General features: G+C 46.1%; 1 protein-coding gene across 1 annotated transcript in view; it reads left to right on the top strand.

The window, feature by feature from the left end:
* The window catches only part of RAB6A (RAB6A, member RAS oncogene family), a 79,896-nt gene that overhangs the window by 47,734 nt on the left and 8,451 nt on the right, over positions 1 to 23,711 (top strand). The window contains 5 exon segments of the mRNA XM_014522005.2: positions 2,788 to 2,846; positions 9,368 to 9,421; positions 10,936 to 11,044; positions 13,150 to 13,261; positions 14,610 to 14,703. Of these exon segments, the coding sequence (XP_014377491.2) occupies positions 2,788 to 2,846; positions 9,368 to 9,421; positions 10,936 to 11,044; positions 13,150 to 13,261; positions 14,610 to 14,703 (428 nt within the window).

Genomic DNA, 23,711 nt, shown 5'->3' on the forward strand with positions numbered 1-23,711 from the left:
ATGGCTGAAGGCAGCGTTTGTCAGATCCGTACAAAAAGGCAGCCTGGGGGCGTCGTGTGAAATCGGATTCTGTTTGCAGCGTGGCGCACGCTTTAAAAATTCACGTAGGAAGTCACGTCTTGACTTGAGGGGTCTGTGCCAGGAGCTGCCTGTTTGGAAGCTGGTGGCTCGGGTTTCCTGAAGGAGAGCTGGGTTAAAAGATGCAATAATAGAAATTGCTGCACCTGGGGATTGGCAAAAATGCTATGCTGGGAGGTGGGGTGGGGTCCTCAGTCATAGAGACCTGTGCTGACATGGTCAAGTTACCTGACTTTTAGCTTCTCTACAGTCTCCATTGTTTGCTGCTGCTGCTTGAGTATGGGGGTGGGAGGAGGGCATTTCTTGGCTTTTACTGAGTGCCTTAGAAGCAGAACAGCTATTCCTGGGCCCTGCTGCTCTGTGCAGATCTGACTGCCTTTGATCTGCAGTGGCACTGGATGGGCACAGCTCTTCTTCCTCCTCTTCTGTTCTCTAGCCCCCCTCCCGCCAAACTAATTGCAGGAATCACTTAAACCACCAGACTGAAATAAGGAAGGAAGCAGGGTCTCGTCTGCCTCAAATGAGTTCCTGTTTTTTCCTGATGGCTCCTTCCAGCCTGAGATGACACAGGAATGGGAAGTGGTCTGCATGATAAAGGGGGGAAAAAGCAGGGTGGAGGGGCAAGTTGTCCCAGCTTGGCCACTGAGATGGGTCACTTGAGACTGGCTTAATAACTGCCTTAGCATTCATATTTCTTGCTTGTGTCTCAGGGGAGACCTGACTTTACATCATGCTCTGAAATTGGATTAAAATGGTAGGGAAGCACAGACACTATTAAACCTAGGCTGTAACTTAGAGGTGGGCAATTATTTCTGCTGGAGTGCCACTTAATGAGTTTTTGGGCAAGCTGTTGAGGGCTTCGCACATAAAATTAATGGTGAAATCATTTTTAGAAATTGTAGATTAAAAAAACAAAAACAAATTGTATGCTAAAAATCAAACTTCTACTATAAAACACTTTAATTTTATTTCAAAAACTAATTTTTGTCCTGATTTATGTTGTTTTTATGAGTAGTGTATGTAGAGGCAAGACACTCAGCCACGGGGAGGACTTCCCCATGCCCAGCAGAGCAATGCCAACGCCCAGCCACCCCCTGCCCCAAATTGCAAGGAAGCTCCTGCTTCTGCCTGCACCCCAACATAGCCCTCAAGAGCTGCCTGCACCCCCACCCTTCCCATCCACACTTATGTTCACAAAGCCTGGGGAAGCCCAGCAGCCCCCTCCAGCCTGCTCCAGCTCCTCCCCAGGGCCATGCAGGCTATGCCTACCTGCAGCCTGGGGGGTTCCCCTTCCCCCGGGAGGAGCCCCAACCACAGCCCTGCAGTGCTGGGGGCAGCCTCACTGGGGCAGATGGGATGGGAGCCATGCTGGTTGCAGCTGGGAGGTGGCAGGTGGCTGGGCCAGCTTGCAGCACTATGGGGCAAGGCAGGAGGTGGAGCTGGGGCCAGGACTAGGGCTTTACCTGCCAGGAGGTGCTGAGAAAGCCCTGCTGCCTCTGGGCACAGGTGCGGAGCAGCTGCCACACGGTCCTAATGCCTGGGCCAGCTCATGCCAGCTGTAAGCCTCAGGCATGCAGGGCACCACTAGCCCATCCTGAGTCGGGGCACCGGTGCCGGGTGAGTGCAGCTGCTTCTGCCCAGAGTCCCCCGTGGCACCAACAAAGGCTGAAGCCAGAGCTGCTGCCCGCCCATGGGCTGAATAGAATCAATTGGCAGGCCGGATATGGTTCATGGGCAATATCTTGCCCACCCCTACTGTATCTGCATGCTTATTTTGTGCGGGTGAGATTCCAGCGCAGACAGACATACTTAAGCTACCTTACTGGTATGAATGATAGTAAGATATGGCAGCCCAGGCTTTTCTAGGCTAATGGACCCATGCCCAGTTATTTTTCTGACACAGCCACCTAGATTAAAGCTGGTTCAGGAAAACCTGCTTATGCTTCCTAGTTACCTTGCAGACCTGCCCTTCACTGTTGAATAGCCATTAACAAGGGCATGACGCAGGTTTAAGATTAGCTACACCTGCTTGTCTCAAAGTGCCGCTGTCACCAGGGTGGAACATGGGAACTGGTTTAATAGAGCACAGGTATTTATAGGCTACAAGGAGAAGTATGGACGCTGAAGCGAAGGGTGGAGTGAAGCTCAGATAATGATAAAGATCAAGATGCTATTCAGGCATCTGAGTAGATGGCATGCAGGCTCATCACCTCACCCAGCATAATCTTTCTCCTGAATGGGTACAGGTCGTGAAGATGGGTGTAGCATGATCTGTCTGAGAGCTGAAGTGACTACAGGCGACCTGTTCACATTCAAGTACGGATTTGATGGCATGAGTCTCATCGTTGAGTACTGTGGCATGAATATGCATGATATAGTTGGCTCCGTTCTCTTTGCAGCCTGGTGCGTTTTGCAATTTTTAAGTGGCTTTGTGGCAACTGGCACTTAAGCTAAGGACTTCATTAGTCTTTCATTTTTGTAGCAGGTTTTAAGAGTAAAATTGGGTAAACTGGTCCTTGATAGCTCATTTGATCTGATCCTTCACTTTAGGGAAAAACTGGCTGGTTGTAATGATTTGGCACTGCTACCTCTCCTAGCTTTCCCCTTTTTCTGGGGATACTGGGACAATGTTGGAGTCTCCTGTTCCAGTCTGGTATCTAAAATTGTTCTTTCTCTCTCTCTCTCTCTCTCTCTCTCTCTCTCTCCTAGTGGGGAAGACCTCCTTGATCACCCGGTTCATGTATGACAGCTTTGACAACACCTACCAGGTAAAATGATGCACCTTTTCTTTTGGGCTCTGATTTTGCCAAACCCCTACTTGCATGAGGATTCTCATGACCTCAGTGGGTAAAGGTTTCCATATCAAGTAGCTTTGGCTGTATTTTAAAGCTTTATACATGTGGAACTGCTCCCTCTATTTGGCATCTTTATATCATTAGAATGTGCTTTGAGGAGCTGAGCAACAGTGCATAGCCCTTCTCCAAGATTATATAAATGGGCAATTCCATCACCAAGAAACGTAGCTGACTTAATCTCTTTGGATAATTCTGCAAGTTCCTTTGATTACGTACCACCAAAACTTCATAGACCAAAACCCACCCCTTTACCAGTCACTGGGATCATAGTAATAGAGTAACCCTGAAAACTCCAGTTGTTCCTGTTGGTGCTGCCAGAGCTACCATAAGTCTGTGTGTGCGCCTGTGTGTTTTGGGGTAGGTGCTGCAAAATTCAGGGTCATGTCCTGGTGGTGATGGGATTTGGTAGCACTGAGCAACAGCAGTGGATGATTATTAGAGTGGCACTGTCCCATGCTTTGTATTTAACTCATGGCATGCTTGCTGAAAAGCCTCACCACTGCTGGTATAGGCATACCCTGACTGGTTCAAAGCAGTCTGCCCAGTCAAGGTAAACCAAAGAGCTTGCAACAACCTATAAGCCCAATATGTGGATTGTGGCAAACACCTCAGTTTAAAAGAGAAATGTCCAGCACTTCTGCCATGGCTGATAGTGATCATAAAATCATAGAGAAGTAGGGCTGTAAGGGACCTCCGGAGGTCATCTAGTTCAGCCTGAGGCGCAAGATCATCCCTATCCAAACCACCCTATAATTCTTAATCGAAATTCTTACTAAAACTGCAGTTGATTCTGACACAGTGCAACACAAAATGTCCTGACATGCCATAGGTAAAGCAGGGGGACCACGGCAGCCTATGTCCTGCTTCCATAAAAAGGTGGCTTATATACTCCCAAGAGATCCCAGGAAGAGGCCATGCCCCCTGGTACAGAGGAAAGCAAAAACCCCCACAGTGGGTGCGTCTGCATGTTCATAGATTCATAGATTGTAAGGGGCTGGAAGGGACTTTGCAAGATCATCGGGTCCAGCCCCCTGCACTAATGTTCATTAACGTGTCATAATTGCAGCACATTAATTTTAGTACCTGCAGTGACGGGTACTAACTTCATGCAACATAATCAGCGCTACTGCGCATTAGCGCAGATAAACCCTTTTTATGTGATGCTAGTGCACACTAGCATAATTCTACTGCGCATTAGCACTAATGCCAACCACGCTAATGTGCAGTAGAACTAGTCTTCTGTGCATCAAGCATCTCATGTAGACACATCTAGTCTGGACCGATCGGACCCTGGGGTAAAATTCCTTCCTGACCATGATAGGGTATGGGCTGTTGTTAGTCATGGAAGACTTTGGCCAAAGTGGATGGGGGGAGTGGTAGTAAAGGTACTTTGGAAGTGTTTTCTGTGAAGAGCTGCAGTATGAATTACACTGGTATGACTGCTAACCTGCTTCCATAACTGTTGGCGCTGCGGGCCTCAGCGGCAGCTGGATTCTCAACAGGTGGCTGAAATTCTGGTGCGAGAACTATTGCTGCTGAACGAGCGTGGGTGAACCCAACTTTCCCATCCTAGACGGCTTACGGGGTGTGCAGCCTAGACAGCCAGGTTTTGCTTGCTGACTCGGCATGCTGGCTCCAGCAGCCGTGAAACCCAAATATCACTTGCCCAGAGCTGCTTCACAGAACAAACCCATGTTTCGTGACTGACTTAGTGCAGCCGCTTCCCCATGTACTGAACGTTTTCGTAAGAGAAACAGGCCGTGCCTGGAAGAACGCCGGGTCTTTATTCAGGTTTTAAGTAACTTATTGTTTGAATAAGATTTGAATAAGAACAGTTTAGGGAAAAACGATCCATCGATTACTTCGTTCCTCTGAACGGTTGCCTTCCTGTTTCCCCAATAACTTCTCATCGCTGCTACTAGGCAAGTTGGACAGATCTAAATGTGGGTTCCCGTTAGCAGAGCTTTTGTGGTGTGTGCGTACTCCGGTCGTCCTACATCAGCTTCCCCCAGGAGCAAACATCCTGACGAGTTCTGGCCGCTGTAATTACATGGACGTGTTGAAGCAGTTCTTTTATTTAATCATCTCTCCTTTCCCACAGTACTTTTCTCGTTCAGCTCTGCTCTTTTCTCTGTGGAACACATGTCCTAGTTTTTACTTGGAGAGCTTTGACCCTCAGTGTTTTATGATAATGGAGCTGTCGCCACGGGAAGCCGGTCCGCTATGACAAACTAAATGATTGCAAAGCGAGTGAGTGGGACTGAAAACAGCAAGAGGAGTCTTAGGAGCTTATCAAATAGCTTCAATTTAACTGGCATTGGCATGCCTCATTAAGTATTGCCAGACGTTTGTATGGTACCATTCATCTAGGGACCCCAGTGTCTTGCAAACAACTGTGAGGTAGGGAACATTTTCCCCACTTCTATGGACCTGTAATGGCACTGGGTCACAGCAGGGGTAAGTGACATGCCCAAGGTCGTGTTACATATTGGTGTCAGAACCAGAAACCAGATTCCTTCATGCCCCATGCCAAGCTCTGGCTAGTATAGCCCATTCACAAGTCTAGTCCAAACTCTTGTAATCAGCGTGTTTAGTTGTAGCTGGAGAAGACTTGACTCACGGCTTGATTTTTCTGGACCTTTCCAACAAATCCTGGATACCCTGTTTCTGAATACCGCCACAGCCAGTTGCAGAAAAGCATGTCAGCATCCGTTACGACACAGGAAGTTTGGATTTGATGTTTTCTGTGGGTGTCTTATTCCTGTGCTGCAAAGTAAGAGGCAGCCTGCTATTGAGCCATGCCTTATTCATAACCTGATCTCTGGGAAAGCAGTGCTTGTGCGCGCTCGCAGTTCAGCGGAGGGTTCCCAGTGTGAATGAGCAACAAGTGACTGGAAGAGGCAGCCGTGTAGATGCACCTCACTGCTGGGGAGGGTAATGCAAGGCTAGTAGTAGCAAAGAGCTCAAAACCCCTGCAGCATCTTTAAAGGACAACTTAGTGACCGCTTCCCCTCCAGTTCTCATACGCTCTGTGTAAAGGATGCTCTTCCCCAAAGGCATGTTTTGGCTCCGCTGCCAGATACGGCCTCAATGTGGGAACTCCTGGAGGGGTATTCTGTAGCTGCTGTGCAAGAAGACTTGCCAGGTGATAGCAATGGTCCTCCCCTAAATCTGTGTAGGGATGGACAGGGCATGACCAGGGACCCTGGTTTAATTCCTTCTTTGCCACAGGCTCCCCGTATGACTCTGAGCAGATCAGTTCCCAATCTGTAAAATGGTGGGGGCACTGAAATTTCCCTGCCGCGTAGCGGTGCTGTGAGAATACATGCTTGGCCAATGCTCGCATGCTCTTGATGGGAGCAGTGTAAATCCTTACATGGATAAAGTGGAGAGGGTTTTCTCTTCCAGTTCAGTCTGGTTGTACCTTGCAATGTACCTTGTGTGGAACCAGCAGACCCATTAACTCCTTGCTATGTGAAGAGATGGTGCCTGCTCTCCCTTTACTTATCTTCATCCCCATTTATTTTCATGTCCAATAGCAACCCCTGAAGCTTTACAGCATCCTACCTTTTCCAAGTCTGCTAAACCCCACTACAGGCTTTCCCAGTCTCTCTGCAGCTGAGAATTAGCCCAGAGGTGACTTGCCTTCCTTCTGACATGAGTTTGAATGGAGGCGCAGCCTCGGTGTCTTTCGGTGGCTGTACAAGTTTTCCTGCATTAGAAGTTGAGGTTCCTGGCATGCCTGTATCCTTGTGCTCGTCCTCTGCTGTCACTTCCTTGTATCGTTCCAATATGGCCAGAGCTGTACATCTGGCCAAAGACGGCTTGCCCGCCTCTGCTCGTTATACCTCCGCAGGTTATTGTGCCGTGTTAGATGGAGTTATTTCCTATGCTCCGGGTAGGGAACGTTGCCAATGAAATGCTCAAGTCACGGGAGACTCGAAATATTTGCTGTCAGTTATAATGTTCTAATTACCCCCTTCAGAGAGAAGAGAGACCTTCACGAGTAAAAGGACAATTTCACTTAATGCCATCAGCTCCACGCTCAGCCCTTAGCATAACCCTGTGTTTACACGGTGGGATTGGAAGGGCACTAGGAGTCTCCAGGCTTAATTCCTTGTGGGTCAAGAAGTTTTGCTGAGGTGAGACTGGCATTCCCACCCAGCTGTCAAGGGCTTCGCAGCGCCGCGACCCTCAGCATTTTGGCTGTGTCTTGCTTGCCCTGCGGGGAGGCAGAATGAGATGGGGATCTGCACTGACTTCACACTGCACCCCAGGGGCCCCATCTGTTAGCCTTTGGAATCAGGGGTGGCAAAAACCTCTTAAGTCATCAAGTCCTTTCGTTAGCCAGGATGAGCTAATGACATGTTGGATGTCGTGCCTCTGGCTCCAGTGAGGTTTAAACAGACCTATTGATGTCCTCTCATTTAAACATGGGACTAATTTGAGGAATGTCCTTCAGTGCACCCCGTGACTGTGGACAAGTGGTTTGTTTAAATGAACCTTGCTGGTGCCCCGCATGTGTTTGAAAGGAGGCTTTTCAGTGGTTTCCAAGTTAAAGGCCCCATAGCATCTGGCATAGGCCTGTCTCAGCGTAGGGAAAATGTCCAGTCTTTCAGATCAGACTGTCAGGAGCTGATCTGCACACCAAGACATGATTATTAGAGAGAGCTTCTGGTTCAGCTAAACTATTATTACAACTCTTGGAAGAACAGCCCCGGCCCCCAGGCTGCCTGCACTGTTTCTCCACTGAATCGCCCTGCATCTTTTAGGAAAACGTCTTCAATGTTTGGCTTTTTAAACCTCTGTGTCCTGGAACACAAAGGAGACCTGTGGGACAGGGAAAAAGTTCCAGCTTAAACTGTTTTCCATCTTATAGGGGGAGGTTCCCAGCCTGTCTGCTTTATGCTTCCTACCATGTTTCAAACCCTCTGCTCCATGATATTTCCACCTTTATAACAGACTCAATGCACATAATTCCCCACAAGGCATGCCAGGGGCTTAGAATTTTCCTGCTTGAGCAGTTTTCCAGATTTTACAGACTTGGTCTTGGACAGGTTTCACTGCAACTGCCCCATGAACGCTCATACGGACTTGATATTATAATGGCGTGATCCTCACTCTTCTGCATTGTGTAAGGCTTTCAGGCTTTTCTCCCTTTGTATTTAATTTCAGATGGCACAAGGGAATCGATAAGATTTCAGGGAGAGGGGGGGCTTTTCCCATGGCAAGTGTTTAATATAGTTTATCAGAACTGTTTAGCAAGCGAAGCTGGGAATAGTGTTTAACTGCACCAGTCTGCTGCTCTTCCCCCCACTCCGCTGGGGAGGCTGCTTTATCTCTGTAGCTTTGGCATCCTTCACTCTTGGTGATGTAGAAAAGCTTGCAGGACCTCAGCACTGGGATTATACCCTTGTTTCTTCTTTCATACACCTTGCTCTAGTGTCCTGACACCTGCTGGCCTGCTCTAGCAAGGGAAACCCATTTCATTGTGCAGTGAGCTGCAGAGGGAAATTGGGTTGGATCATGCGGGTTTCATTTTGCAGCTATCTTCATGCACTGATGAAGGTCAGTTGATTGCATATATGCAATCCAAGATGAAGGGGGCAAGCTACTAGAAAATGTTAAATCCCATAATAAGGAACTGTTCTTGTGATACGGAAGCATCAGTAGAATTGGGATTATCGTGGTATTGTGGACCAAACTGTTGCTCCAGTGCAAGGAAGGTTACCTTTGATCTTGTTTCAGTTGGTACTCTGCTCCGGGTCTTGGCTTCACTGATGGTGTTTAATGTTGCCACCATTTTTAAAGCACAGTCCAACAAACCTTTCTCCATCAAAGTAAGTAGTAACCACTGTGTCAGGTCTTTCACACAGCTGGAATACACAAGCTTGCAACAGAGATCTCCCTATCCCCAAACTATTCAACACAGCTGTACCAAAGGGGCAGAGACTTCGGGATCAGCTTTACAAGGGCAGTTGCAGCCTGTTAAGAGCTGTTCCCCTTCCTTTGCTGAAGCTGATGGCTGGAATATTTTTAGTTAGCTTCAGTAATATCTAAGCGCACAAAGCAAGCTCTGCAAGCATACACATTTTTTTTTTTGGGGGGGGGGAGGAATAAACAGTTGAAGTGTACACACAGTGTGGTTAATATTAATTAAACACGTAACGTTTTTCATCTTGTAATCTTGCGCTGCTATGAGAATATTGCGGTAATTGACTCCTGTTGCGTATTAACTCACTTACTAAGAATCTTAAGGTTTCAAGTGGAACAAGCCCAGCACGTTTGCATGTCCAAAGACCCTACTTCCCAAACATGGCCCTAACTTCAGTTTGTCTCAGATTCTCTTCTGACATGCCTGTTTAAACACCCTTACAAAAAATGGATCTTTTCTTTTTTCCGATTGACTTTTTAAAATTCCTTTTTCTCTACAGGCAACAATTGGCATTGACTTTTTATCGAAAACCATGTACTTGGAGGATCGAACCGTGAGTAAGATTTTTATCATCCAGTTCTCTCTGGTTGGTTGGAAGGAATTCGGGGGGTGGGGTTTGTCAGAAGGGCGGCATGCCGCACAGGGCTCTGCAGTAGCTTTGAAGGTCTACAACTGGCCCAATATGCCAGTAAGCAAGAGATCAATGGCTTGGGCTTGGGTTTGGTCCCTTGCTTCTACATTTAGTAGAGGCTGACTACTATGGAAGCAATTTCTTCAACCATTCAGGTAGCGAGTACTTCATGAATCTCAAGAGGATGTAACGGTGGGTTTTTTGTATGTCGGGGCGCCCCATCTTGAATTGTCCTTGCTTTGGACAATGTGATGCAGAGTTCAGGGGCAAAGTCAGGCAAATGCTTGTCTGTTGCAGAGTTTGAAAAGTTCTCGGATCCGATGAGGGCTCCTCTTGTCTCCAGATCCTTCTGGTGCTTAACTGGGAGCTGACTACACATTGGATCGTGCCTGGAGCCCTATGTTTGCATCCGATTCCTGTTTGCTTAAGCAGGAAGAGTTTTTTGCCGCAAACATAACCCACCAGTTTATGCTTATTTACTCTGTTTAGCACAGCCCCAGTCTCTGAAATTAAATCAGCGAGCCACAGACATTAACACTGTGGTTCAAATTTAGCTCAGATCTTTAATTAAGAAATGCTGCTGCAGAGTATATATTTGTACAATGCATACATTTCTGGTATTGGATAAACCCACAGTGAATGTGACTGGATTTAAAATGATCTGACAATGAGCATGTTCGTTTTTGTTTTTTTTTTAAAGGCATTTCAGGCCTTTGAGTGTCTTTCCCATATGATCTGTATGTTGTTTATAGAGTATCTTGCATATTGTTTTTAGGAACTAGATGGTAAGAAATTTCAGCTTGCTCTGGCTGCATGTGTGATTCCCAAAGCGTTCCTTTGCATTGCTGCTAAACCTTTTTTTTTTCTTTTTTTTTTTTTTTTTCTTTTTTTGGTGGCTTAATATCGAGCATTTTTCCTCTTTGGAAAAAAAGCACATTAGCAGCTGCTCCAATGGCTTGACAGCAGCTAAAGAAAGACTCAGTTAGAAGTGGCCTTCAGTCCTATTCTTCCAACCCCCACCTGCCCTACAGGCCTCCAGAGGTGACCCCTTGTTCCCTGGTAGCAGGGAAAATAGTAGCAAACCGTGAACAGCTTCCATAGGCTAGCATCTACATCAAATTTGCCTTAGATTTTCCCACCCTGAGAAGGGAGCAATTGCATTCCCTGCCCTCTGGACCTGGCGAGGGAATCCAAGCAAAGCCAAACATCTTTCTAGATGAGAGAACCCACAAATTTAGCTATTGCTGGAGCCAGGGCACAGTGGGGGAGACAGCTTCTACCCCCAGCCCCCAAACAATCTGCTGCATGACTTTTTTATATTTTTTATTTAGCTTTTTTTTTTTTAAAAGAAAAAAGACAATAAAGTTTCTTTATTCTTTTATTTTTAGTGGCAGGTTTGGCTTTTTCTTTAATTTTCTCCCACCACCCCCCCACAGATCAGGTTGCAGCTCTGGGATACTGCGGGTCAGGAACGGTTCCGCAGCCTCATTCCCAGTTACATCCGCGACGACTCGGCTGCCGCCGTAGTAGTTTACGATATCACAAGTAGGTATATTGCACCGGGGTTGACCTTTTTTTTTCTTATGTTTCTTGCTTGTTTGACTGATTTTGTTAGGTACGGTTGCAATTTTGGGACACAGCAGGGCAAGCGCGGTTCGGGAGCTTGATTCCTAGCTACATTCGTGACTCCACTGTCGCAGTTGTTGTTTATGATATCACAAGTGAGTGGGGGGAATTCTGCATTTCTAATACTCTGCTCTTTCATCCTCTTAACCCGGCTTTGCATGCCCTGTCACAGTCATGTGCTCGTTCTTCATTCTGGCATGAGCGGTGTTTCCTATACCATAGTCTAGTTTAAACCAAGCACCTGATAACACCAATAAATTGACTGACTAATCCACCTTCGTGCAATAAGAATGTCTTAACCCTTTCCTGTCACGTATCTAAAGCCCTGAACACTGCCTGGCCTTGCCGCGCTTTACCGGCTCTTCTTGGGCTATCACCTCTATCTTTTGACGTGGTCTCAAACACCCGAAGCACCTGGCTACGCAGCTTTGAACTTTCCACGTTGGAGCTTTCACACTGCTAGCTGCAGCTTGCTTCGCTCCATTCTGCCCAAAATGCGGGCCCGGGCTGGGGAAGGATGTATGTTTTCATCTCCATTCTAATCGGTCACCTTCATGTTGCAGTTTGTAAAGCTCCATGACTAAGACTCTGCCCTTTTTTTAACAATTTGCTCTTTCATTCTTTACTAAGGTACGTACGTTTTTGAGGACTAAAATGTTACTGCTTCCTGCACCCCCAAGACTGGGTTAGAGGCCCATGGAAGCGTAATAAATTAATTTCTGAAGAGCCCTAACTTTGTTACGGGAGAAATTTAAACTTTCAGACCTTCTTTATTTTTTTTTTCACTGGGTAGTGACTGAGTGAAATGGTCTGAATCGAAACAAATGCAAAATGGGCTTATCCTTTTTATTCATAAGTACTAGAACAGTATGGCAGGAATTAAGGTTTTTTAGCTATAAACTTACTTAAATTGTCGTAAGCAAACTTAAAAAAAATTTTTTTTTTTTTTCAATTAAGCTAAAATTACAGGTTAGCTGTGAACTTTAGTATCTACTGACCTGGTGGATCCAACACTCCTAAGTACTGAAGCAAAGCTTTATGCCATTAAGGTGTTGGCCAGTGCCTGACTCTTAACTGGCAAAGACCTGCAGTATGTTCACTATACAGTTTAAGCCATTAATAAAACTACACTTGCCAAGAATTGCAACAGGGATCTCCCTGTTTAAGCATAAGAAAATCCATTGGCATCTCAGATTCCTTTGCAATAGAAACTCTTTAATGACAGCTGCCATACAATTCACCTTTCCCCTGGAACACAGTGTTACAAACAAGGTTATGGTGCATCAATAGTTAATGCTCCTAAAAATCTTGCTTTATAGCTTTAAATATTTGTTTTACCAAAGCTGCTAGAATAAAAAAAAAAAAAAAAAGGATTTTTAGCAAATATAAAGTGCCAAAGGACAGGTTAAGCTTTATTTATGTTTTTAGTGTGATACAAATGATTCTGATATTCTTTTGAGGTTGGTGTTTAAGCGAAAAGGAGTTGTTGGTAATTACCCAAACCAAATATTCCTAAAAGAACAAACGAAAAACCAGGGATTACAAAATGATTAACCAACCCAAAGTGCATAACTGCTGTTAAATGCTTGCAAAAAGCCAAGGTGCTGTAAGGATCTCCTGCTGCTGATGCTTACGTTTGATATTTAAGTCATAGAGAGCAGAACAAATGACAGTGTTTTCCGACTCCCCATTTCACACCCAAGTTCTGTGTTAAAAGGAAACGGAAACTGCTGTTAAAACTGTGGTACGGTCTTGTTAGGTTGTGCCCTCAATTAAAGGCCACACACAATTGAATTAAGTCTTGTTACAGGTGCATTTAAAGGCAAAGAGTGAAATCCTAGCCCCCTTGAAACCAGTGATAAAATTCCCACTAGGTTGGCTGGAGTCAGGATTTTCAATCAATGATCTGTCATAATTTTAACAAGCCAGTTCCAGAGAACATGAAGACTTAGGAACACATGTTAACGGTGATCTGGAAAGACTGTTTGCAGTGACACCCATCCCATTGTCCTGTTTCTTGCTAGATGTAAACTCATTCCAGCAAACCACAAAATGGATTGATGATGTCAGAACGGAACGGGGCAGCGATGTCATCATTATGCTAGTGGGAAATAAAACAGATCTAGCGGATAAGAGGTATGGTAAATAACTCACTTGTCATGTTTCTGACTTGTATGGCCAGTCTGCTGCAGTTTTCCTCAGAGAGCTGTTTTTTGTTTTTTTTTAAAGGAGCACATTTTTCATCTAAAACTTAATTTGCTTAGATTTATACCAAAGCTGAGATGAATAGAAATGGTCTTGAACTTCTTAAATTTTAATTAAAACATTAAACTTCTTTTTGACTTGATTGTGAGTGCAGAGTATTGCATTTTGCAGGAAAAAACAGAATGAGCATTGTTAGTGAAAGCCAGGGAAAGGATTGGCCCAGTTTTAAGCTAAGCAAAATACAAAAAAAATAACAAGCAGCATCAGTGATGATCAAGTACACTAGGTTATTGCTGCTCCAATGTAATAATCTGGATTGAACACCACTGATGAGTTTAAATGATCATGTACCCCATTAAACATCATGACGCTTGAAGTCCACATTTGGCTTGGGTCTTTGTTTGAAGGAGCAATTTCTCTTGAATTGAGTGACTACAGCTGTAAGTTGAGTGGAATTTTTGTCCACACTGATATAAAATGTTTTTGACTTTTGTACTGGTATTTAAACATTATTACCTGTTGTTCATGGTGTAAACAGATGTATTTCTGCTTTATTAAGACATGGCATCTTAATGGTAGTACCCTTAAGAACATACTCTTATTATATCTTTGGACTGGGCTAGAAACTAAATGTCCTGACAACAGTTTGCCCTGTACCATAATGGAATATGTTGTAAGTCTGGGCCCAGGGCAAAGCTGTCGGGTTGGATGTGTTAAGTGCCTTAGCATGTTGGTGTAGATTCCCTTTCCCCTTGAAACAAACTCTTTTGCTGTTGAGTTGACTGAGTGTGGATGTTCAAAAGTGATCTGCCAGTGCTTATAATAGCTTGAAAACCTAATATAACAGTGCTTTGCTAAACATTGCTCATTAGAGTAACCCATAGAAGAGAACAGATCAAGCCGTTTAAGTATAGTTTCCTTGCAAGGGACTTCAGCAGCCAGCAACCATCCTAACTTCGTCATCAAAGAGCTGAGAGTTGCTGTTTTGAACTGGATGTTACAAAAGCATCAGTGAAGTAGGTTGTTGCCTACAAAAAGCCTGTGCCTCTCAAAACCAGTAAGTCTCTAAGGTGCCACCCTGCCCTACTGTATGCCATTTTGAGCTAGGTGTATAGAAACCCAACTCATGTTTAAGTATAGTGCAATTCTTACAGTGGTAGCTGTCCTCAGCCAGCTCGAGTATCTGTTGGTTGCATATAGTGGATAACCGGTGTTGGGGTAGGGGTGGGTCTTTTGTCAACCTGTTTACTTGCATCTAATGCCATGTTATCTTCCCCAGGCAAGTGTCCATTGAGGAAGGAGAAAGAAAAGCCAAAGAGCTGAATGTAATGTTCATTGAAACTAGTGCAAAAGCAGGATACAATGTAAAACAGGTAAGTGACCACCGGCCAGCGTACGTTGAGCTCCAGTGCTTGTTCTCTGCGTGATGAACCAGAACATAGAGTGCTCCCTGGCCGTGGGAATAGAGTAGTCTGCTCAAGTACGCTGGGACAGATATTCTCTGTTCCATGCTCAGCAGATAAGCCTTCAGTGTGAAATAGTCATTTGCGACACAGCAGGTAGGAGGAGAAGTGGTAGATCTCACGTGTTCATCTCAGGGCAGGAGGAAGAATCTGGGCTTGAAACTGTTTGTTCCCAGAGTCTGGTTGCTCTAAGGCTAGCATTACAGTTTATGGTGGCTGGGACTTTGGGTCCTGTGACTACACTACTAGTTGGCTGTGTGACCTTGCCCAAGCCAGTCGGACTTAATGGTGTTTCCCAGTGTGGCTTAAATGTTGCACAGTTACTTGGAAGGGCCTGTAAATGTAGATGTTTCTGGAAAATTTCCCCATTTCCTGCAGCTAGATAGAGGAAAACCTACCGGAAGACCTCCCAGTTGGGCAGGCTGATGTAGCAGCTTTTGATCTGCTGCAGCAATGTTGAGTTTTTTCATGTTGCAAGATGGGATGTAGCTCATTAAAAACCAAACTGTCAAATGACGCTTTTAATGCCTGCTGTACTACTAATTAGTAGTTGGTACTACTGACAAACTAATACTTCAGCTACAAAGTGCCCCCAGTATGCCAAACGGCAGCTAGTTCTCACGTATCTTAAATAGGCAGTCAACTTGGAACATAAATCAAATTAAGCCTGGTGCTAAGTGTGAAAGGCCACAGTTCAAAAGGCCTTGTGAAGAGAAAATGCATTTAAATGAAAATCCAGGAGATAGCAAGCTGTTCTCCAGCCAGAGCTTGATTTCGTTTTCACTGTTGATGAAGAATGGTAGTGACTGCATATTTCTATACGTGACCCCTTTTTGGAGTGGGACCAGGCCAGAGTTCATCTCTAATGAAGGAGAGTTTCTGTCCAGGCTTCAAAACCCAGCTGATGCTGTTTCGAGCGTTGGCTGGAATGGTATAGGGACTGGAAGGAACCGTGAATCACAAAAAAGCAGGGCTGGCAGGGGCATCTAGTCCAACCTCCTGCTCAAGGCAGGAGCCAGCCCCAGCTAAACCATTCCAGACAACCATTCCTAAGCCTTTAAACCGAGTCCCCTGCACTGGAAAGCATTTACCCAGAGTCCTAACATTTCTCCACTCCTCACATGTATGAAGGGTCACCTAATACACAACAGCTACAAGACATCCCAGGCATTTGGCGGGGAAGGGGGCACAGCCCTTTAATTAGAGCAGCTCCGAGAACTGCTTTAAGTAAAGGACCCGGAGCGTCTTGTGTATCAGCGTCCCTGTGCTGAAAAATGACAGTGGGCACACTTTAACCTAAAGCTTGTTGAATGAGCTTTAGTTAAAGCTCCCCTGCCACCATTTTTCCAGTGCAGGGACACCAATACACATGATGCTGGAGTCTGCTGGAGTGCAGTAATTACCACGCTGCAGCAGACTTGCTTAATCAGGTTTGCTCCGACATGTTGTAATTATAGCGCATCTGAGCAGCCTCGCTGCATGTGTATAGGTGCCCTCTGTGCTAACCAACCAGACATACTACATCTCACCACAGATCCAAGCTGGGGAAACAGAGTGCCACCAATGGCCTGCTGTTCCTCTGACAAAGAAATTCTTGGATAATATATGCTCACCACACCTAGGAAGGGGACAGCTGGACAGTTACAAGCTGGGTCCTCAATGCAGACAGTAGTTTAGAGGATCAAGCTGGCAGGAGATGTCTATGGTATATCTAAGTTTCATCTTGACATAAAATGTGAGTGCTGTAGTGAATAAAACAGTGCGCTTAAACTGACCACACCACAATGATCTGATTGTACTGGAATGGTAGATCCATTTCATTTAATGTCTTAAAGACAGACTTCAGCTTCTTGTATGCTCTATCTCCATTGTTATTGAGGGGCAAGTTACTCCACTCATCACTGGTAAGAACGTGCACTCAGGCAGTTACCAGTGAGGACCTATAAATTATGCCCTTGCTAACCTTGTATTTTGTTTGTGTGCCATCCCCTAAGAGCAAAGATGCCCAGAGGGATCATTTGACAACTGGAGGATGGATTTTCCTTCGATGGGTTTTGATCAGGGACAGACTTCAATTTTTAGGATTTTTTTTTTTTTTTAAAGCTGTTTTTCCAATTCTGTGGAAGAACCTTCTTGCAATTTATGTTTTTCTCCAGTCTAATCAGTACCTGCTACCATAGTCCCCATAGAAAAAAACTCTTCAGTTAATCACCTGCTTCTCCATTTTCTGTGCTGCTTTTCTCCAAATAATCTTGGATTATTTTCCTTTGGTGCAAACAGAAATTCTTCTCTAAACAAAGTGGAGAAACTTGTGATGGGTATAAGTCCTAGGTCTGCAAAAAGCACTTTTTTTACTAAGACAACATGAATGGAGGCAGTCGAGTTTGACCTTCCTCTGACTGATAACTTCTGTTCATAATGAAGTGCTGTGTGTTGGCTCTGCAGAATAATTACTGTCAAACTTAATCTTCCTACAGGAAGGTGATTCAAGTGTCAAATTATTTTACGTTTGGTTATATAAAGTAAAATGCATTTATGTAAAAAATCCAGGTCATTTAGTGCTGAATATCAATCTTTAGAATATAGGGGACTTTTAAAATAGTAGCATATCATTCGTTTGTTCATTTTGGGATCAGAAATTCGGATTTTAGCATCTTAAATAGCATGCTGTTTTGGTGTTGCATAGTACCCATGTGCATCGATTAAGCAACGTGAAGTGATCTTTTTCCACTCAAAATGTTTCACACTGTTTGGACTCTTGTAACTTCATTGTTCCAGCTCTGGGTTTGTTGTCAAGATCTCCTTCAGAAGCCATCTAGGCAGTTGCAAAGGCCTGGCAGGCTACAGCTCTGTTTCCAGCCCACCCTTGTCAAAGAGTCATCTTCCAGTATCTGTATACTTTGCTCTGCCTTTGGAGTAGGAGAAAGTGCAGATCTCTCTGCTGGAACAGCGGGTAACCTCAGCTAGGTAGAAACTCTATTCTTGTATTATTAGATCTTTCAATCATTTGTTTTCAGCGCTCCTGACTTTTAAGGTGGCGACACTCGTACCTTATGGTACATTAGGATGATAGGAAAATAGGACTAGAAGGACTCAACGGGTTCATCTAGTCCAGCCCCCTGCTCAAGGCAGGACTGTCCCTAACTAAGCCACCCCAGCCAAGTGTCTGTCCAACCTGCTCTTGAAAGTTTCCAGGGATGGAGATACCACAACTTCTCTAGGTAGCCCCTTCCAGTGCTTGACCACCCTCAAAGTCTCTCCTAATCTTCAACCTAATTTTCTTATGTTGCAGCTTGAGGCCAGGCTCCTAGTCCTGTCCCTTACTGTTACAGAGAAAAGCCCGTCTTCATCCTCTTTCCAATTGCCCTTCAGGTATTTGAAGACTTACCAGATCCTCTCAATTGTCCTTTTCCAGACTAAGTAACCCTAGTTCTTTCTGCCTCTAGGAAGACCTTGCGGCTGGCAGATGTGCTAGCTTGGAGGTCTGGATACAAGAGACTTTCCCAGTAGCGTGGTGGTTCCATCTCAAGTCTCCTCCTTCACCCGTTGCTCTCCTGAAGGGGGGATCTCACAAATCCGCTGATGGGGCAGGTCCCCTCCTTTTAGCTGCAGGTCGGCAGGTGAGCCTGCAGCACAGATTCTTTCTCTTACGGCCAGGAGAGAAACTCGGATAAAGGCACAGCCTTCTCTGGGCATGCAGATCCTCTACGTTTGACACTCTTGCCTTGGGAAAGAGGGCTGCCAGGCCTCGTGGCTTGGAGAATGGACTTTCCAATAGCACGTGAACAGCAGGGGAACACTCACTCCTCTAAAATAATTGCATCAAAGTGAAATTATTCCTTCGTGCTGCTCTGGATGTCCTGTAAGAGCAGTTCAGCAAAGGTCCCTCAGTCTCTTTGAGAGCTCAGGTCTGAGGGGAGGAATGGTTGCAACTTTGATTTGCGGAATAGTTAATCTGTTTGTTGGCCTTAAGCAGGGCTTAGTCTTGAGACTTGCTCTTTCCTATCAGGCCTGTGGTGTTTTTTTGTTGGGTCTTAGCCTGTTTCATGCCTAGGATACATGAGAGAGGTCTCTTTAAAGCATCCACCTGGCGCATTCTGCCAATGTTCTGGAAGAACTACAGGCTGAATGTGGCATTGGTTGATGTGGCATTTAGCAAGAAGGGTTTCTCATGGCTGGGGTTCAAGGGCAGCAGCCTGGTCTTCAGAGCTGGCAGAGTCCAGCAGCTTGGCCTTTGCTACCATGCCTTCATTTCTGTTTGTTCGATGGGGAGGAATTGCCCTCTGAATCATACCACTGTGCCCGAGAAGTGGGACCGGGAAAAACCATTCTTTTCTGGTCCCTGCAACACTGAGGCAGCAGATTATCACGCAGGCTCTCAACCTGGGCACCGCCTTCCCTGCCCTTCCCATATGGCTGAATGGGCTAGAAGGGAGAGGGGATGTCACAGACAGAAAGGGTTGAGACCTCGGTCTAAAGGAAGTGCTACCTCGAGACCCCAACACTGCTTACGTTCCACCAAATCCAGCAGTGAAGCACCCCTGTGAGAATGGGGGTGAAACTCTACTGGGGGGTAAGTCGCAATATTTTTGTGCCATCTCTTCTCATCCATCGAGGTAGCTGTTTGCTAAAGGTTAATCAGCTAATACCTGCTCCCCGGTGGTAAGAGAGCAATAAGCAACTACTGGGAGCTACCCTGGGATAGCTGCCCTGTCTGTCCATTCCTAATCCAGGTAAAAAGCTCACTGGTAACAAAACCAATAGACGTTAGGTTAGGATACAGTGTACGGTAGGAGGATATGTCCATATCTTGTTAGTGACTGCTTAGCTGTCACAGGGCAGGGAGAGCAGGGGAAGCCAGGTGACTGAAGTGTCAAGGGGCTGGGGCTTCTTGCTTGGGCCAGAGAAGAGCTAGGTCGGAGCTAGGGCTGGAGGACCCAGGAAGGTAAAATGGGAGAGCAGTATTTAGTAAGAGACTTTTGTCATGCCCATTGCTCTTTTATCCCCTGGCATTTCTCTCCCCACCTTCAGAAGGGCATGGATACTCACCCCATGTATGCAGCTGCCTGTGAAATTTTTCAGTCTGGCAGTCAGTTATCTTGCTGTAGGAACAGAAGATACTGTGAGGGACTGAGGCCCCTGCGTACAACCCTGCTTTCTAGCCATCACCATCAAGTTCCCTAATTGGATTTATTCACACATGCTCCAGCTGATAAGCCCCAAGGTTAATAAAAGGGAAAGTGGATTTCCTTAGTTGCCAGTTTCCTTTTTTTATTACTCCCACTATTTAGGGGGGAAAATGGAGCGAGAGGCTTAATTTTGTTCCTGGCCATAATGTAAAGAAGGGGATTACTGCATTTTCAAATGCTTATCCCTGCTGTCAACAGCTTGGTTCAAATGCCCTAATCCAATTGGTTCCCATCAACTGATTTATTTTATTTTTTTCTTTTGAAAGAAAAAACTTAATTTTAACTGACTGTGACCTTGACGTTCAGTGTTAAGGAATGTGCTAGAGGGGCTAGTCTTGCGCTGGCAAGGGAAGCACTTCTCCTTTGCACTAATGTAACTCTTCCTTTCTTTAGGATCTCAAAGTGGTTTTCAACAGGTCAGCAGAGGACGTTTGCTCAGCCTTGTAGCAGTCTGGCAGAGCTGGCAGCGTTTGCTGGGGTTTGCCTGTAGGGCAAGGCAAAGATGAAACCTCAGTGAACCCGGCCTAAATTCCTAGGATTTAGCCTTCTTCCACTGCAGGGCAAGAGCACGTGGGGTGGGAGAGGGGGGACACCACAGAGTAGTTGTGGGGCAGATCCGTAGCTGTGTACCTCATAGTAACTGCTTTGCAGGCACATCTTTGGGCTGTTGTACATTACTTGTGTCAGGAAGTTTTTTCTGCATCCATCTTTTCCCTTCTCTCTCATTCTCTGCATCAAGGCTGTTCAGCTGCCGGCCCACACGCTGCACGTGGCCTCCAAGGGGTTAACCTGCGGCCCCTCAACTCTTGATCCCAGTCACTGCTGCTGCTCCTCCAGGCTCCCGCTCCCTCCTCTGGGTTTCAATGCCTGTCCCCACCCCTGGGTGTAGGGCAAGGCAGCACAGTCCATGGGCTGATTCTGACGCCAGGCAGCAAGGAGGGCATCTGGGAACCTCACACAGTGTGCCAGCATGGTACAGCGAGGGGGGAGCTTGGCATGCTGTGCAGCAGGGCAGGCACACAGCACAGTGTCCCATACTGTACCATGTGTCACATACAGCCCCATGCCAGCAGATGGCAAGGGCACTGCCCTGGGGCAGCATGGGACACATGGTGCTATGTGCAGGGTGAGGGGCCACTGACAAGGGTACCCACTCTGCAGTGTGAGAGGCACCCCCCGCAGCGTTTGGCCTGGGGGATGTGCAGCTTCTGGCCAGCTTCAGAAGTTCGACAGTCCTGCTCCAGATCATTGCAGAGCATCCTCTAAATGCCGGTCAAGCTGTGGATCCTTGAAGTACCCCACTATGCCCATCTGTTAGCTTGTTGAGGACAGATCTTTTCTTCATTCTTCTCTTGATCATGTTCTAATCCACCATAGACATTTACCTTTAACCTCGTAGCTTCTTAGTATCACCTTGCCTGGGATTTTGCCCAAGGCTCTTTTAAAGGTCTCTTAGTTCTTTGGAGCCTGTATCAGTTCTGGCCGACTTTCCCAGACAGGAATAAGATGAATGACAGGGTTAGCCCCACGTGCCTCAGAGGAACAGACAGGAATTGATTCTGCTGGTGTAGGAACTTGTTTAGCTTAATTCCCATGGAGGAACAGGGCTTAGATCACTTGTGGGTTACCTGGGCTCTGTCTCTATGCATAGAAGCCCATTTTGGGACTCAAGGAAGGTCTCTTCCCTAACATGAGTTGTGTCCCAGAAGCTGAAGCCAGCAGACATTTATGTCCTGTTACATGGATGGGGCAAGAGGAGGTGCAGATTGAGCGTGTCTGAGTTAAACAGTAGAGGGAGCTTTATGTGGGAGGAGAATGGGGTTCTCCATTTGGAAATCCCTTAACGGCACTGCAAGTAAAGCAGCACTATGCATGTAAAAGGATCGTTCTATTCGCATATCACTTGACACCTGTTTTTCACAATGTGAACGCCTCTGCATGGGGTGAGCTTGGCCTGGGGCCTGCCAGCTCCTCTCCCCATCACTTTGCTGCCCACTGGTCTGGTAGCTAAGTGTTGTGATTGCTGAGAAATATCTTTGTTAGCAGCTCAGCCCTTTCATTGCATTCCTCGCATGCTCTTAGCTGGTGACTTGTTGCTTTTCTATTCTGTGCCAGCATCTCCTCTCTTGACACCTCTGTCACGTCTTCTCTGAGTGGAAGGTCTTTCTGGGGCTGAGAGAGAAAATGATTGTCGTTGAGCTTCCTAACCCTGGAGCCCTGCTGATTCTTACAGTCACCATAAATGTTTCTGGTGCTTTCGAGACGGCAAGATCTCCAAAGCTGGGAAATTATCTGTGGGGAGGAGCAGTTTCTTGTCTGAAGTTTGGACTGTTCAGGCTTCTCACGTTCGCTGCATTGGAGATGGTAAAGCTAGCAGACCTGTCTTTCAGCAGAGATCTGGACCTGTAGGGCTTGTCCACACCACCCCTGCAGTGTGTTCTGGCCAGGCCAGACCTGAGTACATCGTACCTACTGAAACGCTCTGACCCTAGTTGTTGATTGCTGCGTCTGCTGTCAAGTATCCATCTCCGGCAGGCTGGCAAGCTGCTACCAGGGACTAGCAGCCTCACTGTGTACCCATGCATGGGCAAACCCATCCTAGTCAGACCACACCACAGCCACAGTGTGGACAAGCACATAGAAATGAAGGGGCCACATGTGGGTGCTACAAGGGAACAGAGGCTGCCATCTCCTCTCATGGCTGATCCAGCACCTATAAGAGACTTCAGACCCTTAAGATTGTGACCGCCAGTATTCGAACTGGATGTCACCATGACAAGGCACCAGTCCTGACCTGGGTAATTCTGTCTCGTAGTACGTTTCCATCAAATATCCAGAGGTTTGTCCCAGAGGCAGCAACGTGATGTGAGACTATGTTTAACAGGACTCCACTGAAGAAGCATATTGTGTTGAGTAGTTAAAGGTAAAAGAAACACTGGCAGGAACAAAGGCTTGGTGGAGCAGTGGATTCAAAAAGTGCCAGTAGCACGTATGACCACATGTGGCTTGTCTCAAGGTCACTGCTGAAGGAGAAGAAAGCATTGCGATTCTGGAGGAGCCAGGCACGCAGATGATACTAGACTTCTAAGACTGCTAGAGGCAGAGAAGATGGGAACCTAATTAGTTTCTTGAATCACTGTCTATAAATACTTGCACATCTTCAGAAAGATGATTGATTTTTCTTCTTTTTTTTTTTTACACTGAGTCTACTAAAAGCCTTTCGAAAAGTAAATAAATGATGGGATTGGACAAGCCACAACCCCTGAATGGCTGGGACCGGAGGGCAAAGAATATCCTGCCAGCCCTGAAGGAGAGACAAGAGACAGTTCTGGGGACTCGGAGACTTTTTCTCACCCAGACTTCATCCTTCCTAGCCAGGACAAGTGCTTGGCCAGGAAGGATGCTCACAAGAGCATTTTTGAACTAGAAGGAAAACTGAGCAGCAGATTGTTCTTTTTCTCTAGCTGAGTTCAGAAGGAAGCTCGCTAGCAGTCATGAGAGTGGTCATCTGGCTGGATGCTTTGATTCAAGGACTCCCACTTGCCAAAAACGGAGCTTTACTCTCCGCTTAACGTACGTCACTTTGGTGCTGGACAGCAAAGTCCTTCCAGCCTCCTTGCCACACTGGGGAGGAACAGTCGTTCTTTTTGGATCCCATCCCCACTGCCAGTGTTGATAGGCGGTACTTACCCTCAGAAACATTGACATGCTTTGTCCACAACTGCTCTC

This window comes from Alligator sinensis, unplaced genomic scaffold (assembly GCF_000455745.1).
Source record: "Alligator sinensis unplaced genomic scaffold, ASM45574v1 scaffold594_1, whole genome shotgun sequence".
Taxonomy (NCBI): domain Eukaryota; kingdom Metazoa; phylum Chordata; order Crocodylia; family Alligatoridae; genus Alligator; species Alligator sinensis.